Here is a 23,370-nt window from a genome sequence, read left to right on the forward strand (position 1 = left end):
GTCTACTTGAGGGAGTCTCCCAGAGCACTGTGGGTGTTCTCTGATGAAACTTCTGATGTATCTCTTCACTCACTCATTCACGCACACACACACACACACTGTGACTTTATCAAATATTCTGTGCGACTTGCACTTCTCAAATCACTACCAGAAGTTTGTACCAAATGACCTGTTTTCATTTAGCCACTGACTATCATTGTTATTATTATCACCATCACAGGTGGGTTAATGACATGATTCTCATTTTGTTTTATGGTCCAGATCTATTAATGTACTGCAGTACCAAATACCATAAAAATGCTAATCATGGAGGGCAGCTAGCTCTTTGCAACTCTCACATGGTCGCCAGCAGGGCTGCGCCTGGTCAGTATCTGCATGGGAAACCTCATGGGAAAACTAGGTTGCTGCCGATGTTAGTGCTAATGCCCTAGTATATTGAATGGGACTCTGTACTGCTCAGTGAGCACCATCTTTCGGATGAAATATTAAGCCGAGGTCATGACTTTCTGTGGTTTTTAAAAATCCCAGTATGTCCTTCGAAAAGAATAGGGGTTTAACCCTTACTAGGTTGGACTAGGGCTAGGGGTTTAGTCCATTATGGCCTCCTAACCATCCCCATATCATAATTGGCTTCATCACTCTCCACCAATAAGCTGGTGAGTGGTGTACAGAACACTATATGGCTGCCATTGCGTCATCCAGGTGGATTCTGCAGACTGATGGTGGATGAGGAGACTGGCCTCAAAAATGTGTAAGGTGCTATGTAAATGGAATGAACTGTTATTATTCAGGGCTTAAAATGGCAACCGTTTTGGTTGCATATGCGCCCAAAATTTTATCTATGCGACCTCAAAATATATTAGGGTGCATTTGTGCAAGTGCATAAAATTGCTGACGTTTGACTGGTTTTCACTGCAAAATGTTTTAGGACACATTCACGCAGAATGCATCTTTGCTCCTGAAACACTAAACGCAGAGCACAGGAATAGTTTAAAACAGTCGTCATGTCAACTTGCTGCAGTAAACAAATCCCGTAATGCTTACCCAGCTTTCAAGCTATACTGATTGGCCCACTGCTCTAGAACTGAGTGTGAATGGATTGTTTAATATCAGCTGTCAATAACTCAGTCAACACCTTCTGCCTTTGGATATCAGGGAGCTTTAACTGCAAAAATGTAAAGCGCCGCAGATGAACTGTTTTAGGAACGACCTAAAGTTACAAATAATGGCACATCGGATTAGTGATCATGTGATGAATGTTAATCCACCATTTACACTTTTTAAAAAGTGGATTAAAGACTTCTCTAAAGAAGTTCTGACATATTTATAACTTCAGTTGTAATATAAAATATTGAAAGGTAAAAATGTAAGGTACCATATGGGGTTTTATTTAATCGTTAAATCACATGGCATTCCATAAACTGTTTTTCAAAACCATCTGAAACTACAGTAACATACAAAAACACAACATTCCCTAGAAATTGGAACATTAACTTTTAATCTATATCTTGAAAGATATATCTCTATTATAGACATGCTGTCACTTACCCAGTTATCTCAATTCTGATTTTCCAATGAAGAATCCAGATAAAGTGTCCAATTATTTTATTGGTTTTGGCAGAGCAAATGAGGCTTTGTCTTTTTGACCTCTGCTGCATAGATCTCACAAGGTCGAATGCACTGGCTGGTGAGGAAACATGTTGTAGTGTTGCGGTCCTGTTTGATTTATTTCAAACTGCTTTTTATTACACACACACACACACACACACACACACACACACACACTGACACACACACACACACATCTGTGGCTGGTCTTTAAGTACAACACTGCACCAGTTTGACTACCATGCATTGGTTTTAACAAAATCACAAAGGAGGTCAAATAGTTATCTACTAGTTAACCCTTTTGAGATGTCTTGCAAACTGGTTACAGTGTTCCAGATGCTGACAAAAATAAATAAATAAATCATAAAGTGTCAAAGACACTTAAATCATAAGAAAAATCCTAAAGCACAGTATTTCAGCACCCTAAAGTGTTTATCTTCTAAACTATTTGTGTAAAAGAGTCCTGATTTAGTCCATGTTGACGTGATGGGTACACAAATATGGTACTGCTTTGTTGTTGTTCTTGCTAGACATAGTGAAGAAGACATCTGCACGCAATGTGAGCGCAGTTCCATTGTGGTGCATCAGCTAACTGAAGGGGTCCAGCTGCAAAAAAAGTATTTCTTGCTGAAGCAAATATATCACAGCATGTTGTGCACTCTGTCACTTGACACGCACAGCTGTTGAGCTCTTTCAGCTAGATGAGCAGGAGGGCTCTCGAATCTGTCAAAAAATAAGTATCATAGCTTTGACAAATGGACTTTTTCCTCTCTCGTCCTTTGACTCTTTTAACAGTTCTCTTTGAGAAACGGCCACTACTTCGTCGTCATCTTGCATAGCTCTCTCTGAGTTCCTTGACAAGGTTTAGACTTTGCGAGGACCCCCGAGACAGGATGAGCACCTGTGATGGAGCCATTAAGAAGATTTGTGGACTGCTCCAGAGAGCTGCTACTGTAATGAGTGAATGTTATCCTACGATTCGATCTGCTCTTTTCACTGCTTGAAAGTGAGCGATCCTCACCCAGAACTCCAGTGCTGTCACAGGATTAATGTGTGTTAACAGGTGGAGGAGGGGGATTTGACTTGGGTCTTGGGATTCATTGTGTTGAACTAAATGGAACTCTGAATTAGTGTGAACATTTCAGATTGCCTTTGAGGTAGGCACGCATTGTTTTTCTCCAATCAGCTCGGGTGGAATGCCTCTTTATGTAGGATAGCCCGAGCCAATAAGGATCAAAAGGTGCTCAGAAACAATGTGCAAGCCAGGCCATGCATCAAGCACTGAAAGGCAAGCAGCTGCCAATGGGATGGGTGGGGGTCCAGAAGGGGGGTGGTCTTGCTTGCTGTTCCTGTCTGCGAATACATGTGACCCCTATGTATTCTCACTAGCATTCTTGCAGAGAAGCTGTTACAACCTAATCTTCAGACTGTCAAAGCAGCCGGCGATGCACAGAATGCAAACAATAATGTAGCACTGATCCTCTTTTTGTGAAGGCACATTTTAAAGCTGAACGCTTTCTTTAGACATAAGCACGTTGCAAGGTTTCCATGATCAAATGTTCAAAAACGTTCTTGTGGCTGCTACAGTGGAACTTGAACACGTACAGAGGCATGTACATGTAGCCTTATGTCTGCTATGATGGATGGAGGGAGGCTATCATGAAGTTTGTCTTTTCGTAATTAAGTTTTTGGTAGCACCCAAAGGAAAAGGCCTGGAAAAATGAAGTTTTTTTTTTGCCCCAACTTGTTGATGGAATGATCATTAGCAAAAGCTAATATTTCAGCTAATTTACAGTTGTTCTTTGGTGGTCCCTGGCCTGGGATCATACAACTCTCTGGAATTCTTAACTTGACCTGCTCCTTCTGTGTTTGTTTTGGGATTCAGGTCAGTGCATCAGAAGTCCAACATGTTGGGAGGGAGTTTCGGGGAAAGGAAGAGCTTTTCATTCGAAAACACTAAGCAAGAATAAATTATATCAACCTGCTGTTAACTCAGCCCAACCTCATTTTGTGTTTGACTAATGTAGAACAGACATTTAATGGGCACCACAAAGTTTTGCTTGTGTTTTCACTCTTTGTGGTCAACTAAACAGGCCTCCCGAGTGTTATTATTCATGTCCCTACAGATCCAATTCGAACTCCTCTGGAGCATTCCACAGATGGAGCACTAGAACTTGAAGCCTATCCGAATTGGATTACTTCAGCACAGCCCAACAGAGCTGCTCTGACCAATTTATGATCTGTATGTTTTGGCGTGCACCATGAGCCGAACCACACCGTTAACTTGAGCAATCCACAGAAGACCCCTCTTTTCTAAATTCCTGTGAGAAATGAGAAAGGAATGCCGCAGAGATGGCACAGCCAGCTAATTAGATGAAAAACGCATTTGTTTACTTTGACAGCCAATATCCTTGTAATTAAACTGGTGTTATGTGTTATCACAAAGCATTAAATCATGGTGGTTTTTCAGGAACTTGCCTCAAACCCATTTGTTCATTCACTGATTTATTCATTCATTCACGAGGCATACGATTAGCAGTATGTTCATTCATTTCATTTGTGTTACCAGAAAGAAAACAAAGCTGGAAAGATGAAAGAGAGAAAAGCCCAACATTATTACTTTCCCCAGGAACTAAAGTGACATAGCTGCTTATTACAACGGTCTATGATGAGTGGACCACCAGAGTAGTGACAACTCATGCACTTGCCTCCGGGATGAGAGGTTTTACCTATTACACAAGCAATTTCAATGTTTTTCAACTTGCTGCCAAGACAGTGGGTGTTGTTGTTTCTTTTTTTCCCCCCTGTCCATTCTTTTTCTTGCCTCTCATTTTGCATGGGTTTAAAAATAAAAAAGAAAGAGAGAGAGGATAGAGGGTAGATGGGGGGGACCTAAAGGAATCCTGGACTTTTGTGCTCTCTATGAACTGCGAGCGAGCTAATGAATTGTTTCAGCCACTCGGCACTGCATTCACGGATATCCCCCAAAGATTACACACACAAATCACTTGCACAAAGGAGGCCGCAAGGAGGGCCTGGGCATCCCAGAGGAGCCTGGCCCCAAATACAAGTGCCTATAACCAAGACAGAGTTGGTGAAAAGGTGGGAGGTGGAGGGGGGGTTGCTTGAAGTCAAATGTTTTATAATCGTTTGTAATGCAGTAGTCAAGGAGAGGGGAGGTAAGAAAAAAGCAAGGGGGCAATAGGCCATGGGGTAACTGGCCCCCATATTGAGAGAGACCGAGATAGAGAAAGAGAGAGAGAAAAAAGGAGAGAGAGAGGGACATGGGGAGGCCTGGCTTTAGCTTTTTGCAGCCTGGCTCGATCAAAAAAAGGGACATAATTAACTTCTGGATTCTTTGTGTACCCCATCTGACTTGCAGGGGGGAGATGAAAGGGGCTTGCTAAGCCTTGCATTCCACCCCAATTATAAGAAAAATGGCAAGCTCTACGTCTCCTATACGACCAACCAGGAGCGATGGACTATTGGACCACACGACCACATTCTTCGTGTAGTGGAGTACACAGTGTCCAGGTAATGAGGAATCGATCATATCTTAACCAAACGCAAAGGCTATTAACCATGGTCATCACCATAAAGAGTTTTCCAAAACAACAATTAATTCTTTAAAACAATAACAATAAAACTCTAGTGACAAAACCCTGCCTTCCCAATGAATTTGGTCCCCCTGAATGTCAATATTTGGTTTTGGCCTTAGATCAAACATTTTACACATGGACGTGTATGCTTAATGTTTGTTTTCCATGTGGTTTAGGAATAGCCTTGAGAAGCTGAGTTCCTCATGAAATGCTTTCGCTGACAGTGATGAATGTTTTATGGAGATATGTAATCACAACATATAATTATCGCAAAAGCATCCATTGCTGACATCCATTCTGATTGTGTTTAGCTCTCCAGCTGCAGTGCAAAACACCCAGCATTAACAAAACAAGCTGAAGTCTACAAGTCTAAATAATTGACCGGGTTTCATTTAAGTTTCAGATGTTTACAGTATGCTCATGCACAAAAAATCTAACACTCTGATCAGAAAACTTTGTTGCTACAATTTTCACTTTTGATTATTGCCACAGGCATCCCTGAAGTAACAACTTAAAACAGTCTAATGATACGCAGGGCAAACCATTGCAAACAAATGGGAAAAGATCAAGAAATGTACACATAAACTAAACATAACAACATACGTATATTTTATGTATTCGAGCATCGTATGTATAAATGTATAATATTTCAAATTAGGGCTCTTACATGCATGTGTACTGTGAAATTATTAGATGAGTCAACTCAAGATATATATTTTGTGCAAACGTATCCAATTAAATTGTTGAATACAGAGTAGCACACATCATGTCTGTGCATCAAGTGTGTGAATGACTTAGAAACAGCAATGAACCTTGCAAGTCAAAATAAATTCCTTTAATGAAAAACGAATTGCATTGCTGATCATTAAAAATAAAACAAATCATCTTAAAGAGAGTTTTGACGTGTTGACTGTCATAACTGAACACAGCATGCAGTTTAAACTGTAAATTAATGAAGAATATTTGACAGGCGTAGCGGAGGGAAGCTTTGAAATAATATTTCACCTAATTTAATTCACTGACTTAATTCGCTGACTTAAATAGTCATCTGTAGTCACATTAAACTATTAAATGGTTTCAGAACATTGGGATATAGTGCATTAAACTTTCTAGTCTCTTAAAATGTCTTCATGGCTTTAGTTTGGCTTATAAATTCCACAGAAAAGACCCATCTGGCCGATACTGGATCCAGCAAAAAATCCAGATTGGTCCATCCCTACTTAAGATGTTTTCAATTGTCTTATTTTGGCTGTTTGATAGTTTTTCCATTTCTACTTATCGGCATATATATATATATATAATTTAAAAAGATGCTTGGATAGGTTCCAGCACTCTGCAATCCTTTAATGATAAACAGGCTGGGGAATGAATGGATTTAGTTTTTTGTATTTAAATGTATGCAAACATTTGTTTTTAGAAAAAATCCAAACCAGGTGGACACAAGGACTCCTCGGGTTTTAATGGAAGTTGCGGAACTTCACCGAAAGCATCTGGGAGGCCAGCTCCTCTTTGGGCCTGATGGGCTTCTGCACATCTTTTTAGGAGATGGCATGATCACTTTGGACAATATGGAGGAGATGGATGGTCTGAGGTACATTATTGAATGCTTTAGCTGTGGTAATTTAGCCACTACTGATAAGTCAAGCACTATTAGTGCTAAATAATATTATCAGTGTTTTTAAATGTTAAGTGGAGTATTTGTCTGCCATAGTGATTTCACAGGTTCTGTTCTTCGGGTGGATGTGGACACAGAATGTTGTAGTACTCCCTACTCCATACCCAGAAACAATCCCTATTTCAACAGCACAAATCAACCCCCCGAAATCTTTGCCCATGGTCTGCATGACCCAGGGAGGTAAGACTTTCACTTTTAAAAATAAATTTTATAGCCAAAATAAACTGGATTTTTAAATAGCACAATGTAGAGCTGGGCGACATTGTAAAAATATTTTTAAAAAATATATATTTTTAAACAATATATTTAGTAACATTGTTTTTTTTTTATTATTTAACCACTTTATTTTAATTATCTATTACTAAACAAAAATATATTACCAAAATATCTCATATCTTTATAATAAAATAGACATAAGTGTTAAAGAGAATCTTAAACTTGCTAAATAAATGGTATAAATTAATGGTAAAGGTTGGTCTGTAAGGTGTCAATAATAATGTTACAGTAAACCTCAAGCTCTGTCAATTACACAAATTATGATAATCAGATCTGAACTTTCCAGTAAAAGAACTAGCCAACATTGTTCAAAAACATACTGCAACCTCACAAATTGTGAAGTTAAGTGACTATATTACCCCTATGCTAAAAAAAAAATCAGATGGGGATCTAGTGGCTGGGATGAACTAGAAAAAAAAACAAAAAGCCACTCTGGCGAAATCCTTACATCCTTTTTCATTTACTGTCTTTTACGGCACTCATTTTCACGTGTGTTGTTATTCTGACCCGAAGTGACAAGCACAAGCATGTGCTTTGTGTTTGCCTGAGGTAATTAGTCTGCCGTTATTACTAAAATGTGTATATTCCATGCAAAGGGTGAAGCAGATTGGTTAGTTCTAGCGCTCTGGGCTTTCGCAAAAATGTTCAGATGTTTTTCAACTAGGTGTACCTGGAAAATGCACTCACATTGCTTGCACACCATGTGCACGGCACTCCAATGTGTGTGTCGTGTGCATCAAGCTCGCGCCTCCATTGGAAATGACAAACTCACATCCTAAGCTTATTGGCATAGGTTTAGCAAACATGTTTTAATAAAACTATAGCGCTTCTTACCGAAACTGCATACTGAACTTTTTTCATTATCGATGTTGACAATGGTGTTCGGTCAATAAATATCATTAGCGATTTTATCGCCCAGCCCTAGTACAATGATTGTTGAACATTTAGTTTCAGAACCATTAATAATTAGGCAGTTTGTCTGTATGAAGTATTTTCATTATATGATACAGATATTCACACACAGTTAGACTTGAACATTAGTGATTCTATTCCAGTCCTTTCAGCTTCAAATCTTTGCTTTTTTGTAGGAGAATCAAGTTTTTTTTACACCAGAAACAATAAATCATTTCTTTATGGACCATGCTTTGGAAAAAGGCCAAACCAAAGTGTTACCACAAAGGTGGAAGCACACAATTCTCTGGAATGTAGTAGTGTGCTAACAGTATTAAGATTGATATGGAATTACTTGTTGGAATTATTATTTGGCATCACCACATACTGTATAATTAAACAAATAGCCATTTATCAAGCATTAATGTTATTTACATTTCTGTGGTTTTGAAAAATGCTTTACAAATTGAGCTTTGTGTTCTAGGTGTGCAGTAGATAAGCTCCGCATGGACACCAATGGGAGTCTGCTGATCCTGTGCACAGATACAGTTGGCAAAAATACGACAACAGGCAGGATCCTACAGGTCATCAAAGGGAAAGATTACGGTATGTCTGTTAGAAGTGGCTGGGTTTCTAATAACGTAATGGATTAGTGTACAAGCAGAAAGGCTTTTCAACAAGCCAAACAACCATTCAAAGTTCTTGTATTGTATTTCACAAAGCATTCAAGTATCAGTGCATGTACTGTATTAGTTATAAAAAAAATCTTAAGCTTTAATGCGGGAACAGAATGTCTTCAATGGAATGAAGGGTAGGTTCCAAAAAATGATTTAATACATTCTGTAAAAAACGATCAACACTTCATTTCAGAATACCATTACAACATGACTGTTTCAAAACATCTATTAATGCAAGCACATACTGTACAACAATTTCATTCATGCCTGTCAAAGAGCATAAATATGGTCATTTAGTGCAAAGTTGAAAGACAAAACAACCAAGACAGCAGTCCATCTTCCAGTTTTGCTGACTAAGACGTTAAATCAATACCAGAAGCGAATACATGTCATTTTCTATGGCAAAAGTAATAGACTGGCTTCCTTGTACTCCTCCTTACAAGTTGGCAGCAAACGCATATGGCTGTCATCCAACCGATACATTTAAGACCCCAAAAGATTGTCCAACAAGTGTGCAAAATTACCCCAAACACCCGGCCATTTACGATGTTAAACCATCACCATGGTGAATGACCTACTTCATTAAATCACATTTTGTTGTTTTGCAGGGCTCTGACTGTAACATTATTATACTGGCCATTCCCTAGTCTGCTGTAATCTTTCTAGCCATACAAACTTATACAAATATACACAAACACTGGATGGTAATTGCAGGATTACTTCACACTGATCCTTGTTTATCGTTTTGAGCTATAATGTCAACCTAAACAATGCTCAAACTGAACGTTAATAAGGACATTTAGTGAAATGAACACATCCCTCCATATAAGGTTTACATAGTGTTTTTATAACCATTTGGGGAATAGCTAATTAAAACCATCTTGTGTGAAGTGCTAATGGTCTCTTGACAGATTGTGGTAAACATGGATATCCCTTACACAAACAAAGAAAACTGTTAATAAGGGGATAAATTAACTCCACAGCACATGTAAAATGGTGACTGAAGACATTTGCTTTGTTAAATGTGTCAAAATGAGTTAAACGGTGCAGATGGTCTTCTAAAGCCCAAGTAAATCTGACTTTTACCTGGTATTTATTTTATCGATGCTGAGTTGTTGGTGTGTTACCCCACAGAAAACGAGCCATCTATGTTTGACTTGGGGTCAAGCGGAGGTACCACCCCTGTTGGTGGATTTATCTACAGAGGATGTCAGTCAAGAAGACTTTACGGAAGTTATGTATTTGGAGACAAAAATGGGTAAGTTCTCTCATTATATGATTAGTAATTATGTCAAACTACTTTTACACACTGGTTTTTGCTAGCATATCATATGAAAATTTAGAGAAACCAAGTTGTTATGTTTCCAAAAAACAGATATTGAGCATTCATTTTACTATATCTCCTTATTGTTGAGTTTTTGTGGCAGTCATCAACTGCAGATGTAAACTGCCACTTTCCTGTGTTATTAACTGTGCCAACGCACACACACACACACACACACACACACACACACACACACACACACACACACACACACACAACACACACTCTCTTTAATGAGGAGAAAAAGAGCTTTTTCAGAGTAAATTGAGAGCAAGTTTCCTGCCAGGCCAATTGGCAGGCATTATATGTTTTTCACACTTACGCAGGTTTGTAATTCATCCTTTATCACAATCAGCCTGCATTTTTGTCAGTAAGAATCCTGGAAATCTAGAGCAGTAAATTATCTCTCATGTTTTGTCATGTAATTTAATGGTGTGTTTTTTCTGCTGGGGCACAATAAATGATAGACAAGAATATGCAGTGGAGTATTCATGATTTAAATCCCTGACTGTATGATTGTTTCAGGAACTTTAGAATTCTCCAGAGGCCTTTAGAAGACCGATTGTGGCAAGAGAAGCCTCTTTGTCTTGGTACTAGCAGTTCCTGTGGTTCCTCGCTGGTAGGCCACATCCTGGGGTTTGGCGAAGATGAATTAGGTCAGTAAGTTTTCAATGAGCTTTATGTGTGGCCATCTTACCGCAAATCTTGTGTGCTTCTGTCATATTTTACTCATGTTTTTTCAAGGTATCAAAGACATATAAAGAGTTCAGATGCAAAAGCTGCTAAACCTCACTTCTGCCAAAAATGAGCTAATGACATTGAGCGAATGCTTTGGGCATGTAGTACACGTCCAACAAATATTTTTGCTTAAAATCACCTAAATCGCAGCATTCAGAAATAACTATTTGTATGAAATAGCCTCTAAACGCCACTTGCCTTTGACAGCAAAAGCCGCTATGTCTTGAGAACCAATCAGAAGGCATGTTATCATATATGTTTTCAATGTAGCAGCGCGCTGAAACACCAGCTTTAATGAGAAAACTGTTTTATTTCACTTTCGATTTCGATTTTAAAAGATTGAGTTTGATGAACTGCATGAGCCTGTCCAACTGGCAGTGAATGGCAAATAAAAACATCCCTAAAAGCATTATAAGAACAAGAAAACACAATGTAAAGTCGGAAGTGTAGCATGCATTCATAACGTTTTTTGCTCAGCTACCCTACTTTGAATGAGTCCAATATACTATACGTTAAATGGCAACACTGTTTCACGAAAGACAAAGTTAATATGCTGTTTTTTTGTCCCACATGGATGCTATAAGGACAAAAAAGAGACAAAAAAGAGACCAAGACCTTGAATATGGTGAAAATTAATGAATGACAGATTCTAAAAATGTCTGAGACATTCCCTTTTAGCCCAGTACGCCTACCTTGTTTTTTTATTTGCTAATGTAAGCTATTTTTTAAAATAAAAATATAATGTATAAAGCTGTACATTTTTATAACTTCATATTACCTATACGTCTGAGATATAGTATATATATATATATATATATATATATATATATATATATATATATATATATATATATATATATACTGCTATATAAATATAGTGCCTTGTATATTAATGGATAATGCACAGATACTAATGTTTCCTTTTTACACTACAATTTTTGAATCTACCAAGCTTAGTTTACAATGTTTGCAATGTTTACATTGCTCTACTTACATTACATCTTAATCCCAAATATCAGAAATGACAACAAATTGTTAAGATTTAATTAATGTCAGTTTTAATGTTATTGATTAATGCACTTACTTGACAGATTTCATTCATTCATTTTCCTTCTGCTTAGTCCCAGATTTATCAGGGGTTAACACAGCGGAATGAACCGCCACTTACTTGACAAATTTATATAGTTTTAAATTTTTGGTGTTTTATGTTTGGTAAAATCATTTCTAATTGCAGCTTTAGTGGTTGTTCAACTATTTACACTGTCTTGTCCAAATATGTGGATTTCGAAGTTTTTGCAAAAAAAGCTCAGGTGGATTTAGAAGGTTTTCACACACACACACACACACACACACACACACACACACACACACACACACACACACACACACACACACACACACACACACACAAAATCTACCCTCTTAAAAACCAAAGAACTGTCTGTGGTGACATTTATGAAAAGAAGTTATTTTATTTACTAGCTAATAACCTTTTAAAGTAAAAGTTGAAGTAAATCTATTAAAGAAAGTCTGTTCTTTTGAACTTTCTATTTGTCTTGAAAAATCACAACGGTTCTCAAAATTGCTGATAATAATTATGAGCATGAATCCAGCATATTAGAATAATTTCTGAAGGGTCATCTGGCCCTGGAGACTAGAGTAATGGCTGGTGAAAATTCAAGGAATTAATTAATTGAATAAAAGTTATTTTATGCTGTTTTTACCGTATTTCTGACCCTGAACTTTTGAACAGTAGTGCAAGTACAGACATTTCTCAAAAGACCTAACACACACACACACACACACACACACACACAAAAGCTTAGACAGGGTCTAATGAAGCGATCGTTTTACATTAGTGTGTATACCATACTTACAGGAAGGAGAAAAAAATGTTTCTCGAATCCAAGAGTCATCTGAATGATACAGAACAGAAAGAAAACCAATCCCTGGTCATGCTTCCCACTTTCAGTTATCTTTCCTCCAAGGAATATTCTGGTATGACACAGTACTCTTTTAGTTTCCTGACAGATTACTTCCTCTTTTTTTGCTGCTAACAGACAGTAAGATGGGAAATCAAAGGTCAGCGCAGTCTGTCAGCATATAAGGTTTATATTCTCAGTCGCCTCCATTTTTTTACTCGCACACTTAACGTGAGTAACTACCATTTTTTTGGCTCACTAAAATCGTAATGGGGTTCATTTATGTGAACACGCTGCCAGTCTTTCTGACAGTGCATCGCCAAAGCAAAGTTATGCCCACTCACTGCTGCAAGGCTGTACACTCTGCCACCATGTAATATCCCCACCGCTCAGTGCATCAGAGGGAACATAAACTCTCCAATCCAAACACCAGGTCAAGTGTGACAGAGAATAAATCTCCAACTTTGCCAAGAGTGGGCCTCTGTGAGGGAGAGATAGCATTTGTTGCTGATTTGTAAAAGGGATTCAGTGGAAGGCTGTATTGGAGACCCACATGGCAGTCTCCTGACACATGTTTACAATCTGTGCACTGTGCTGCAAGCTTGCTGTTCGTTAAATTACTTGCATGAGGATTTAATGAGCCTCTCTCGAAACCCTCTCATGCACCAGTGTCAAGTGCAACGAGAAGGAAGGAAGGTGTGAGAAGACAAATGTGATCTCTGAAAAAGCTATGTGTGTTTTTGTCATCTGCAGGTGAGGTCTACATCCTTGTCTCCAGCAAGAGCACAGCCAAACAGTCGCATGGAAAGATCTACAAGTTGGTGGACCCCAAAAGGTGCGTTGAGTTTTGAATACACAAAGAAGCATTGTATACAATAGAGCTCATGCAAGGGTCTCTCTGTTTTTCCATTTTCATAGCTCGCATGTGAAATATGTGATGTTACTGCTGAGCAATGCTAATATTGAAACTTGCATAATTAATTCCATTTTTATTCCGCTTTACAAAACATTCCCCAGTATTCGTTTTACGTGCTATGGTTTGAGCATCTGCTTGGTTAGTTCATAGTAAGAAAGAGAATGTTATTTAGAAGAATATTACAACTGGTCATGCAACGAAAGTCAGTGAACTTTCGAAGTCTAAGATGTTATGCAAAATCTAGGGAACAGAGAGAAATTGACACAGGACAGATGAAAAACATTAGTGTGAGTTCATGATGACAGAATGTTGCTTTTTGGGTTTACCATTATGTGAATTTGTTTTAATCAGGGTATCCATGGGGTCTGTAAATGTCTTAAATTTACTCAAATGTTTTGTTGTAGGTCTTAAATCTTTTTAACAGGTCTTAATTTTGTCTGTTAATAATTTTTTTTTATTGTATTATTATTGTAGACTGAAATAAGTGACAGCTATGTTTTGTTCTATTCTTGGTAAGGGCTATTATGGATAGTGAATGCATATATTTAATAATTAATAAAAAAATACATTTCAAAATTATTATTGAAAAGCAAAAAACTAAATTATTATTATTGTATCGTTAACTTTATTACACTTTAATCCTTTTTTGATAGGGAAAGTAAAGCCTTTTCTAACTGAGGTATTCAAATGTGTTTAAAAAGTCTTACATTTAACTCTTTATTGCATTGCATTGCTCACAACCCATACTTTTTTGTTCTTTAAATTTTGGATATATATATATCCATATATATATCTTTTTGTTTAAAGGTAAATAAAAGCTGAGAAATATTTTTTTTTGTGCATATATATATACACATACATACATACATACATGTCTAAAAATGTTTATACCCTATGCAAACTGTCACAGTCCACGAGAAAGTCCAAAGTCCCATTCCAAATAGTCCTAGCTGTTCTAAAGCATCCTAATTACCCTGATTCATTGGGAACAGCTGTGTTAATTAGCTCAACAGGTGAAAAACAGAAGCTCTCTGTTATTGGTTTGATGACAGTCATGGCTAATAAAAAGGAGCTCAGTGATTACCTGCGGCTACACCTTGTGGCTGTTCATAAGTCAGGAAAGTGCTTCAAGACCATGACTAAATGTTTTGAATTTTATGTGGCTAAAGTGCATGTTATTATTAAAAAAATACAAGACGTTCTGCACTGTGAAAAACCTCTGTGGGTGTAGAAAGAAGCCAAAAGGGACACCTGTGCTGGCCAGGAGAATTGTGAGAGATGTAAAAAAAAAAAAAAAAAAAGAATCTAAGAATCACCATCAAGGCCATCCTGGTGAGTCTGGGCTCTGCTGGTGGCAACATCTCAAAGCAGACAATCCAACAAACACCAAGGAGGGCACCACTTATTTAGAGAAGGCACACACATGCCACAAGGAACCTACAGTAATTACAGTAAAAAGCACTATGAATAAAGAGTAATACATCAAATTTATCATCAAAATAACAACATCAGGCAGTTTGTAGAGAAGCTTGGCCTTGGGTACCAGCAGACATTTTAGCACAACAATGACCCAAAACACACAGCAGCTGTTCGAAGAAATAGTAAGTGGACAAAAAAAGTGGCCCAGTTAGAATCCTGACTTAAATCCAATTAAAAATCTGTGGAGTTAGCTAAAGATCAGGGTAATGACAAGGAGACACTCCAACCTGAACGAGTAGTAGCTCATTGCTAAAGTTGAATGGCCAAAAGTCCCAATGGAGACATGGAAAAAGCTGGTCAGCAATTATAAAAAGCATTTAATTAGTCTTTAATAGTAAATAAAGTTTTATTTTTAATAAATATTAAGGGTATGAATAATTATGGACATGCCTCTTTTTGATCAAATGTAAATAAAAGCTGCAATTTTTCTTTACACAATGTTAACTTTTCAAAAAAACGTGTTTGTTGAATAGGAGTGACAGTCAGAAAGATGAGTACCTGTGACCAAACTTGAATGCTGTCAATTGTTAGCTGAATTTTGACTTTTTAACCACTTGATTAACCTTTTTTTTTTAAAACCGCTTTGATTCACAAGAGTTTTGGGTGAATAGAATTTTAATGGAGGGACAGGCATCTCTCAGATTTCTTACAACAGTCTAATAGGTGTGGAATAAAATCATGACAGAACTTTAATTTTAAGATGAAGTAACCCTTACATATATATATATATATATATATATATATATATATATATATATATATATATATATATATATATATTATTATTTTCATTTATTTAGTTTTTGCTCAGAGAGACACATACACAGACTCCAGCTTCCTTTAAACAAGTCGTCACACAACTGTCGTTCTTAGCCAACACAAACCTCAGCCATAATTGGAGAGTAAGCATACCATTTCCAAATGTTAGTGTAACGTGTTTCTAACACCAACACAGTCAAGGTGGCTCAGACATCGCTGGTTGACTTGCAAGCTTGTGTGGTCAGTTGGGTGTTTTCCTTGCTTTGACAGAACTCACACACCTGTCTTCAACAGTGGGAATCTTTCCCTGAGAAACTTGAGTACATTCATATGTTAACGAATCTGCGCCCCAACTACATTTATTCAATTGGCGTACATGTGCGCGAGTTCACAACAATATTTAACACATGTGAATGGAGTGAGTTAAAGGATTTAATCATTTCTGCATGCTGGTGGGCTTTTTTCAATATGGCATAATTTAAGCCGTGTGTTTTGCACCACTAAAAGCCAATTTTACGATAGATCTTGAAAATGTCGTTTTCACCAAGCCAAGTACATATGAAAGGCATATCATCGATTAAAAATGAGCATATGAATTCCCACATAACAGCTGCCAAAAGTGTTTGCATTTTTAATAGATCAGATATATCATTTCTAGAAAAAAGGGACATAACAATAGGCACAGGCAGATCTGTCAAATCTCTAATTCAAACCAATTCCTCATGAAACTTGTTTTTGTGCTTTCTATGCTATTCAAAATCCTTTTACTAGACCCGTTTACACTATGCAAACTATATAAATACCCTCAATTATTCTGTGAATATGTTTAAAACTAGGCAGAATATATTTTACTTTTCCAGTGTACATATATTTACAGTTGAAGACAATATTAGTATGCATATTGTTTTATTTTAATTGTTTTAAAAAATATATATTTATTTACCAAGTGCTTTACAAACCTTGCTCCAATCCAGTCCATAATTGCATTCAATGAAAAAAAATATTTTTACAAATGCAATATAATCTGTATAACTGGCTGCTGGTGGCTGTGAAAAATAAATGAAAAATGAAATCCATTCCACAGTAACGACAAAATAATATTGAAGAGGTTAAATTAGTTGGAAAAAGTGGAATTCCTTCAGACACTGGCTTGGCTGGTCCTCAAAAGCCTCTTTATGCAAAAAAGAAGGCAGAATGGCTGATTATCAGTTTGAAGAAGCTACAACGTTCTGTATCTAAGAAACCTGTAGAGGTGCATCAGTCAACTGTAAGATAAGAGTCGTTTATAACACTGACAGGTATAGGGGACCATGAGACGGTACATCTGAAGTTTGCCTTGGTAATCGCCCTGTTGCAGTTGTGGTCCGGATAAGACCTAGATTCAAAGCAATATGTGTGGTCACATCTATACTCTATACTCTAGTGAAGAATGCTGGTGAATGCATCATGGTGCTGATGAATGCTTTCTTGAGCAGGAAACATGCATCTCATTAAAAGAAAAGGAAATGTGTTTCAGAATTCTTCAAAAACAGTTTTTGACTCTTATAAAACATAAAAAATGCCATAATATGTTTGCAGATATTTAAGAAATTAGCTAAGTCAACAAATTTTTATCTAAAAACCCAATACTAAAGTAAGTTATTCTCTTTTTAAAATGTGCAATCTGCATCAGGATTTCATTTTTGTTATAATAACTTGGGCACTGCCAGTTTAGACAACTTTGTTTCAGCATCTCAGGTTGCCTTGGTGGAAAACAATGTCTTTCATTTTAATTTTGAAAAAAAAATTTTGGCCAAAAAATTGATCTCCGGAGAGAAGCAGCCTCTAAAATGAGACACAAATTTAGAGGTATTTAAAATCCACGAGGTGGTTTTTTATACACTGAATAAAGCACATAATCATAGCATGAGTAAATCATTATCATAAAAGTTTTTTATACAATTAGTGAGAAATTATCCATTCATTCATTCATTCATGTTCTTTTCGGCTTATTCTTTTTATTACTCTGGGGTCGCCACAGCGGAATGTACCGCCAACTTATCCAGCACATGTTTTACGCAGCGGAAAAACATTCCAGTCACAAACCAGCATCGGAACACACCCAGGCACTCTTACATTCACACACATACACTACGGCCAATTTAGTTTATTCAATTTACCTATACCACATATTTTTGGACTGAGGGAGAAACCGGAGCACCCGCACAGAAACCCACGCAAGCATGGGGAGAACATGCAAACATCACATAGAAATTCCAACTGACCCAGCCGGGGCTCGGACCAGCAACCTTCTTGCTCTGAGGCGGTTGTGCTACCCACTGTGCCCTACGATGAAATTATTAATATAAAATTAAATGTAATTAATAATTAACCAAAGTGTTGCCAAAACAAAGAAATAAACAAAACAGTCTAACTAAACCCCAACCCATTAACTAACTAAAGAAAAATGTAGAAACCAAACCAAAAAAATCAGTGTACAATAAACTACACCAACTAAAACAAAAACTACAAAGATAGCCTACAAAGGCTATGCTACCATATGCGTGCCCTTGACGCGGAAGTATAAATAACATAAGCTAACTCTCATAAAAGTAAATCGGATTCTAGAAACTAGATAATGTACACAAAGATGGCAGTTAACAAAATAAAAACTAGAAGTCATTTCTAAATTAGAAATTGCTGGCGATGGTTAGGACAACACATTCTAATATAGACAATATTCTTTCTATCATGTGAGGTAGGGCTCACATAGGTTTGATAGTCTTGCACGTTCGCTCTTGTTGGTGTTGTCAATTTGGCAACCTGTGCTTACGGTTAGTGGGTGAAAGAAGGGCAGAGTAAAAAGTGTCTCGAATTTGGAGTGCAACAATTGAACTATAGATTGCACTCCGAATTCAAGACACTTTTTTACTCTGCCCCTCCTGGGAGTAAATCCTCACTGGGTGTCAGTCTTATATACTGCATCTTTAAAAAAAAATGCCTTACAATGACCCAGTCAAGTTTTATCTCAATCCAACCATTTTTCCAGTCTATATTGAAACCAATCTGTTTGAAGGGATGAGCCAAAAAAGTACTAGTTTTACATGAAGAATTTTTAATTATCAGCAAACTATGAAATATATTTACATGTAAGAATTCAGCGCAGATTGAGAGACAATTGCTTGAAGCTCTGATTTTTTGCAAGGCACTGCATACCCAGGTGATGACAGTGCCACCCAAGTATAATGCTATTAATTACCACAGATGTTTCCATGGGGCTCCTAAACAAGGCCCCTCAAGCTTACTTTATTTATGTTTTCTGGCATTGCTGCATTTTTTCCAAAGAACAATTCTTTCCACCATTGATTGGAGTTGTTTAGTCTGTTGGACCTGTGGTGTTGGGTTCACAGTTTTATACACATTGTCACTTTTAGTCATCTAATTACCAAATAAAGGAGGTGACATAATACAGAGTAACTAGCACTTTCAAGTAGGGTGGTCCAGCATTTACAATTTGAATATCAGCATTTACATATTTCCTGCACCTTCTAACCTTTGCTTTCTGGCTAGGATTAAAAGCTTCAAAAATACCCACACTGTGTTTTGAGTTTTATCTGAAGCGTTGTGTTTTTGAGCGGAACTGCGCAGTAGGGGAGAAAGCATTACATTTCATATCATATGAAAGTCAAATGTTTGAGATGTTGATGTAGACCTCACTGGTATGACTGCACCCATCAGAGTTTGTTTAGAGGTCTGTTAACGTAGAATAATAAATACGCCACCGCACACTGAAATGTGTACAAGTCAATGTCCAATGTAGACAAGAGAAAGACTGTAGAATTGTTTATTGGCTGATGGCATTAACTGACTAACTATTTATAATTTGTTTTTTCTGTAATCTTAAACACAAACTGACGCACATCCTCAGTGTAGTTTTTTATGTATTTATTTCAGGATATTCAGTATTGAAAGGTCAGCTAAACCATCAACTGTTTTAGTGTTAGTGTAAAATTATTTTTGGCAGATGCATTCTGTTCTGACAACATTCAGAATATAAGTAGAAACTGCACCATGTATGAACAAGCATCGTCAGTCATCAAACTGGGTATGCTAAAGGGATAGTTCATCCAAAATGAAAGGATTGTCATCATTTGTTCATCATTCATCACTTTCTTTTTATGTTGAATACAAACAACAACTTTTGTGTTCAACAAAAAAGTAAACTCATAACGGTTTGAAACCACTTGAATAAATAGTGAGTGAATTTAATTTTTGTGAACTATCCCTTCAAATTGCATTCAGATGAGTCTTCTGAGATAGTTTGAGTTTGGATTTTAATGATACACTTCCTGTAAATCACAGTCTACATTTCTTTTGCTGTAGTAATAAATAGTGATTAAGTGTCAGTGAGTTCTGCTCTCCAAATTTTGTTCAAGTTTCAGTGGCCTACAGTACGGCTGGGCGATATTGCAAAAACATTATCATTATATCATTTCATATCATTCAGTATTGATAATTTTGTATATATTATTAATATACAGTTTCAATACAATTAGGAATGTTAGGATTTCTTTTTTATTTAACCACTTTATTTTAATTTACCAACATTACCAAGGCTAATGGCTTTAATAGTCAAAAACTAAAATATTTAAACAGACATCAACATCTATGTCAAAAATAATGATACAGTAAACATCAATGTCTGTAAACAAAACAAATTATGATAATCCAATCTGAACTTTCAATTAAAGGAACCAACCATCATAATTCAAATACATACTGCAACATTACAGATTGTGAAGTTGAATGACTACATTACCCCCTATGCTGAAAAATCTTTCAGATGGGGTGCTATTGGCTGGGATGCACAAGAAAAGAAACCAAAAAGCAACATCCTTACATCCTTTTTTTATTTCCAATCTCCTCACTGCTGCTTTTGACTTTATTCTAAAATGCGGAAGTGCGCCTGTTTTCATGATTGTTTAAGAACTTCCAATTCAGTCGCCTATGGAAGAAATGACTAGGAATAATAAACCAGAAAACGATCAAACTACTTGCCCTACAAACAAATGTTTGCATGACTATACAGACCAAGTGGAATAATATAATAAGACACTCATTTTCGTGTGTGATGTTATTCTGACCTGAAGTAACAAGTGCGATTGCATGATTTCCTACACCATTTTCAATGGTCTCACGTTCCTCCCTGGGGTCTCGCGTAACTAAGCGACCAACAACCGTTTTCTCAGAGGATGTCATATGGACAAACCATTGCTGCAGCTCCAATGCAAGTGTATAAAGAAAAGTAAAAAGCGCTGCAGAGTTTGGATGCGTTGTGTTTGTTTGAGGTGAAATGTGTATATTCCATACAAAGCGTGAAGCAGATTGGTTTGCTCTACTTAAATGAATCGCAGTGCCCTCGCAGTATTCGGAAAAAGTTCAGATGTTTTTCAACTTGTTGCAGCTGAAAAATGCGCACATCACGTGTGCAGCATTTGCACACAATGCGCATTCTGCAAGTCGCACGCCTCCATTGGAAATGACAAACTTACCCCCTAATCTTACTGGCATTATTTTCCAAGCTCGCACTCAGCAGCAACATTTTAGTAAAACTGTAGCCTTCATATAGAAACTACGTATCGAACCTTTTTTATCGTTATTGACAATGTTGTTGTTAACTTCTGTTGTAACATGACCATAGAAGTGTGCAAAATTATGCTTTTGACTGTGGCCAATGTCTCTACAATCTGCTTTTGAAGATGTATTCTGCTACAGCAAACATTGTATCAGTTGTAATTGTTTTGCCTGGGTCTGGGTCTCAGTACAGGCCTACTACACAACAAGACACACTTACATCAAAAAGTCAGTAGAAGAGTTACACTTACAAAAAACTGCACTTATTCATAATGACAAATGATTGTTAGTTTAAGTTTTGCTGGTTAAACATTTCATTTGCATGCTGCTATGCACTTTTTTCCAAGTGTGTACACCACAGAGACTGTCAAACAGTTCCTTATCATAGTTATCTTTCACATCTGCTCTTGCTAAAATTATCAAAACCACACAAGATTTGCTTGTGTGCTTGCTCAAAATTAGCATTTGTCGGCTGCACTGACTGAAAACTTATAACTTGGGACATGAATATGAATAAAAACTATAGTACAGCCTACAGGTACACTTAAATTCATTCATTCTTTTTCTGCCACTTTTCCGGGGCCAGGTTGCGGGGGCAGCAGTCTTAGAAGAGAACCCCAGACTTCCCTCTTCCCATACTTAAATGTTAAGCAAAAATGATCATCACATTTTAACAAGTTAAATCTAATACCTAATCTTATTTGAAATTGAAGGCCACCAAACCTGCAATGAAAATACAAATAAATGTAATTTGTTTGATTAAAATTAAAATGAATTCCTATCAAACCTGTATTTAAAGCGTTTTTATAAAGAAAACTTTATTTAGAAAATCCTGACTTATTCTAGAAGACCTGGAGATAGATGTCAGAAAAGCAAATATAACAGTGAATCTTCCATTATTTCAGATTTTGAAAGCTCAGTGTGGTGAATGGGTTCTAAATCTCTCCCGCTCACACCACGTTCCTTCCCTTGACAAAGACCCTTTAGGGGTGGTACTGAATGGCCAACAGCTACAATACACAGTAAATTTTTTGATACAATGTAACCACAGAGAGGTACTAACAAAAGAGAGAGATGACAAAAAGAACAGAAGAGTCACACTGAGTCGCTGATGAAGCTCATTGAAACACCCCTCTTCACCCCTCTATCAGTGTACTCAAATAACTCGACTTTTTTTACTAATATAAATGCCCACGAGTTATGCCAAGGGGTGTTAAAGTGTCTCATGAAGGTGAGATAACCCATCATTCACCAAGGTTTTAAAGTCTCCTGTTTTTCACAAGTTTGTGCTTATTTGGCTACCAAATGGTTCCTTATAGATCCCCCTTACTGTTTCAACAATCAGTAAAGCAGTGCACCAAATAATGGTCCAGCTTTATCAGTTACAGTGTAGATGTTTTCTGAGCTGGATAATGCAGTGCGGGGAGGAACGCTGGGGATTGTGCCTGACAGACTATGCCAAGCTATCCTTGGATAGACAAAAAGATAGGTTGGGCAGCTGATGTTTTCAACCTCCCATTCAAGCTACAGGACAGCCTTAAACTAATAAGCTGGGGCGTTCTTTTAATTTATCAGTCTGTGTTTTATGCAAGTGGCCTCACAGAGTTGATACATTCCCACAGTGCCTGTTGACCCAGCTGTCTTTGTCAAGTGCCACGGCAGCAGGTGTTGTTTTCACGGCCACCCTGCCAGTAATACAAACTGTTTAGTAGTGCCGCTGACCCCGACGTCATTAACAGTGTTAGCCCAATCCTCTGGGGATCGGCTCTTTCTCTCATTTCCCTCCCTCCCTCTCTTTCTTTTTCACTATCCATCTCTATTTCTTTCTCTCCCTCATCTTTTCGGTTTCTTTCGTTTTTTTAACAACGTAACAGCCTGTCACAACAACACAAA

The 23,370-nt window shown here is 37.2% G+C and overlaps 2 protein-coding genes across 5 annotated transcripts in view; one reads left to right on the forward strand and one right to left on the reverse strand.

The window, feature by feature from the left end:
- Positions 1 to 23,370, reverse strand: part of znf827 (zinc finger protein 827) — a 789,732-nt gene that overhangs the window by 437,807 nt on the left and 328,555 nt on the right. The gene's annotated exons all lie outside the window — the stretch shown is intronic.
- Positions 1 to 23,370, forward strand: part of hhip (hedgehog interacting protein) — a 220,362-nt gene that overhangs the window by 190,051 nt on the left and 6,941 nt on the right. For all 4 annotated transcript variants that reach the window (XM_087235223.1, XM_087235224.1, NM_001080012.1 and 1 more), the window contains 7 exon segments: positions 4,991 to 5,142; positions 6,625 to 6,798; positions 6,919 to 7,062; positions 8,534 to 8,655; positions 9,861 to 9,984; positions 10,576 to 10,706; positions 13,464 to 13,545. In XM_087235223.1, coding sequence (XP_087091349.1) covers positions 4,991 to 5,142; positions 6,625 to 6,798; positions 6,919 to 7,062; positions 8,534 to 8,655; positions 9,861 to 9,984; positions 10,576 to 10,706; positions 13,464 to 13,545 — 929 coding nt within the window.

The sequence above is a fragment of the Danio rerio genome, chromosome 1 (assembly GCF_052040795.2).
Source record: "Danio rerio strain M-AB ecotype USA chromosome 1, GRCz13ab, whole genome shotgun sequence".
NCBI classification, from domain to species: domain Eukaryota; kingdom Metazoa; phylum Chordata; class Actinopteri; order Cypriniformes; family Danionidae; genus Danio; species Danio rerio.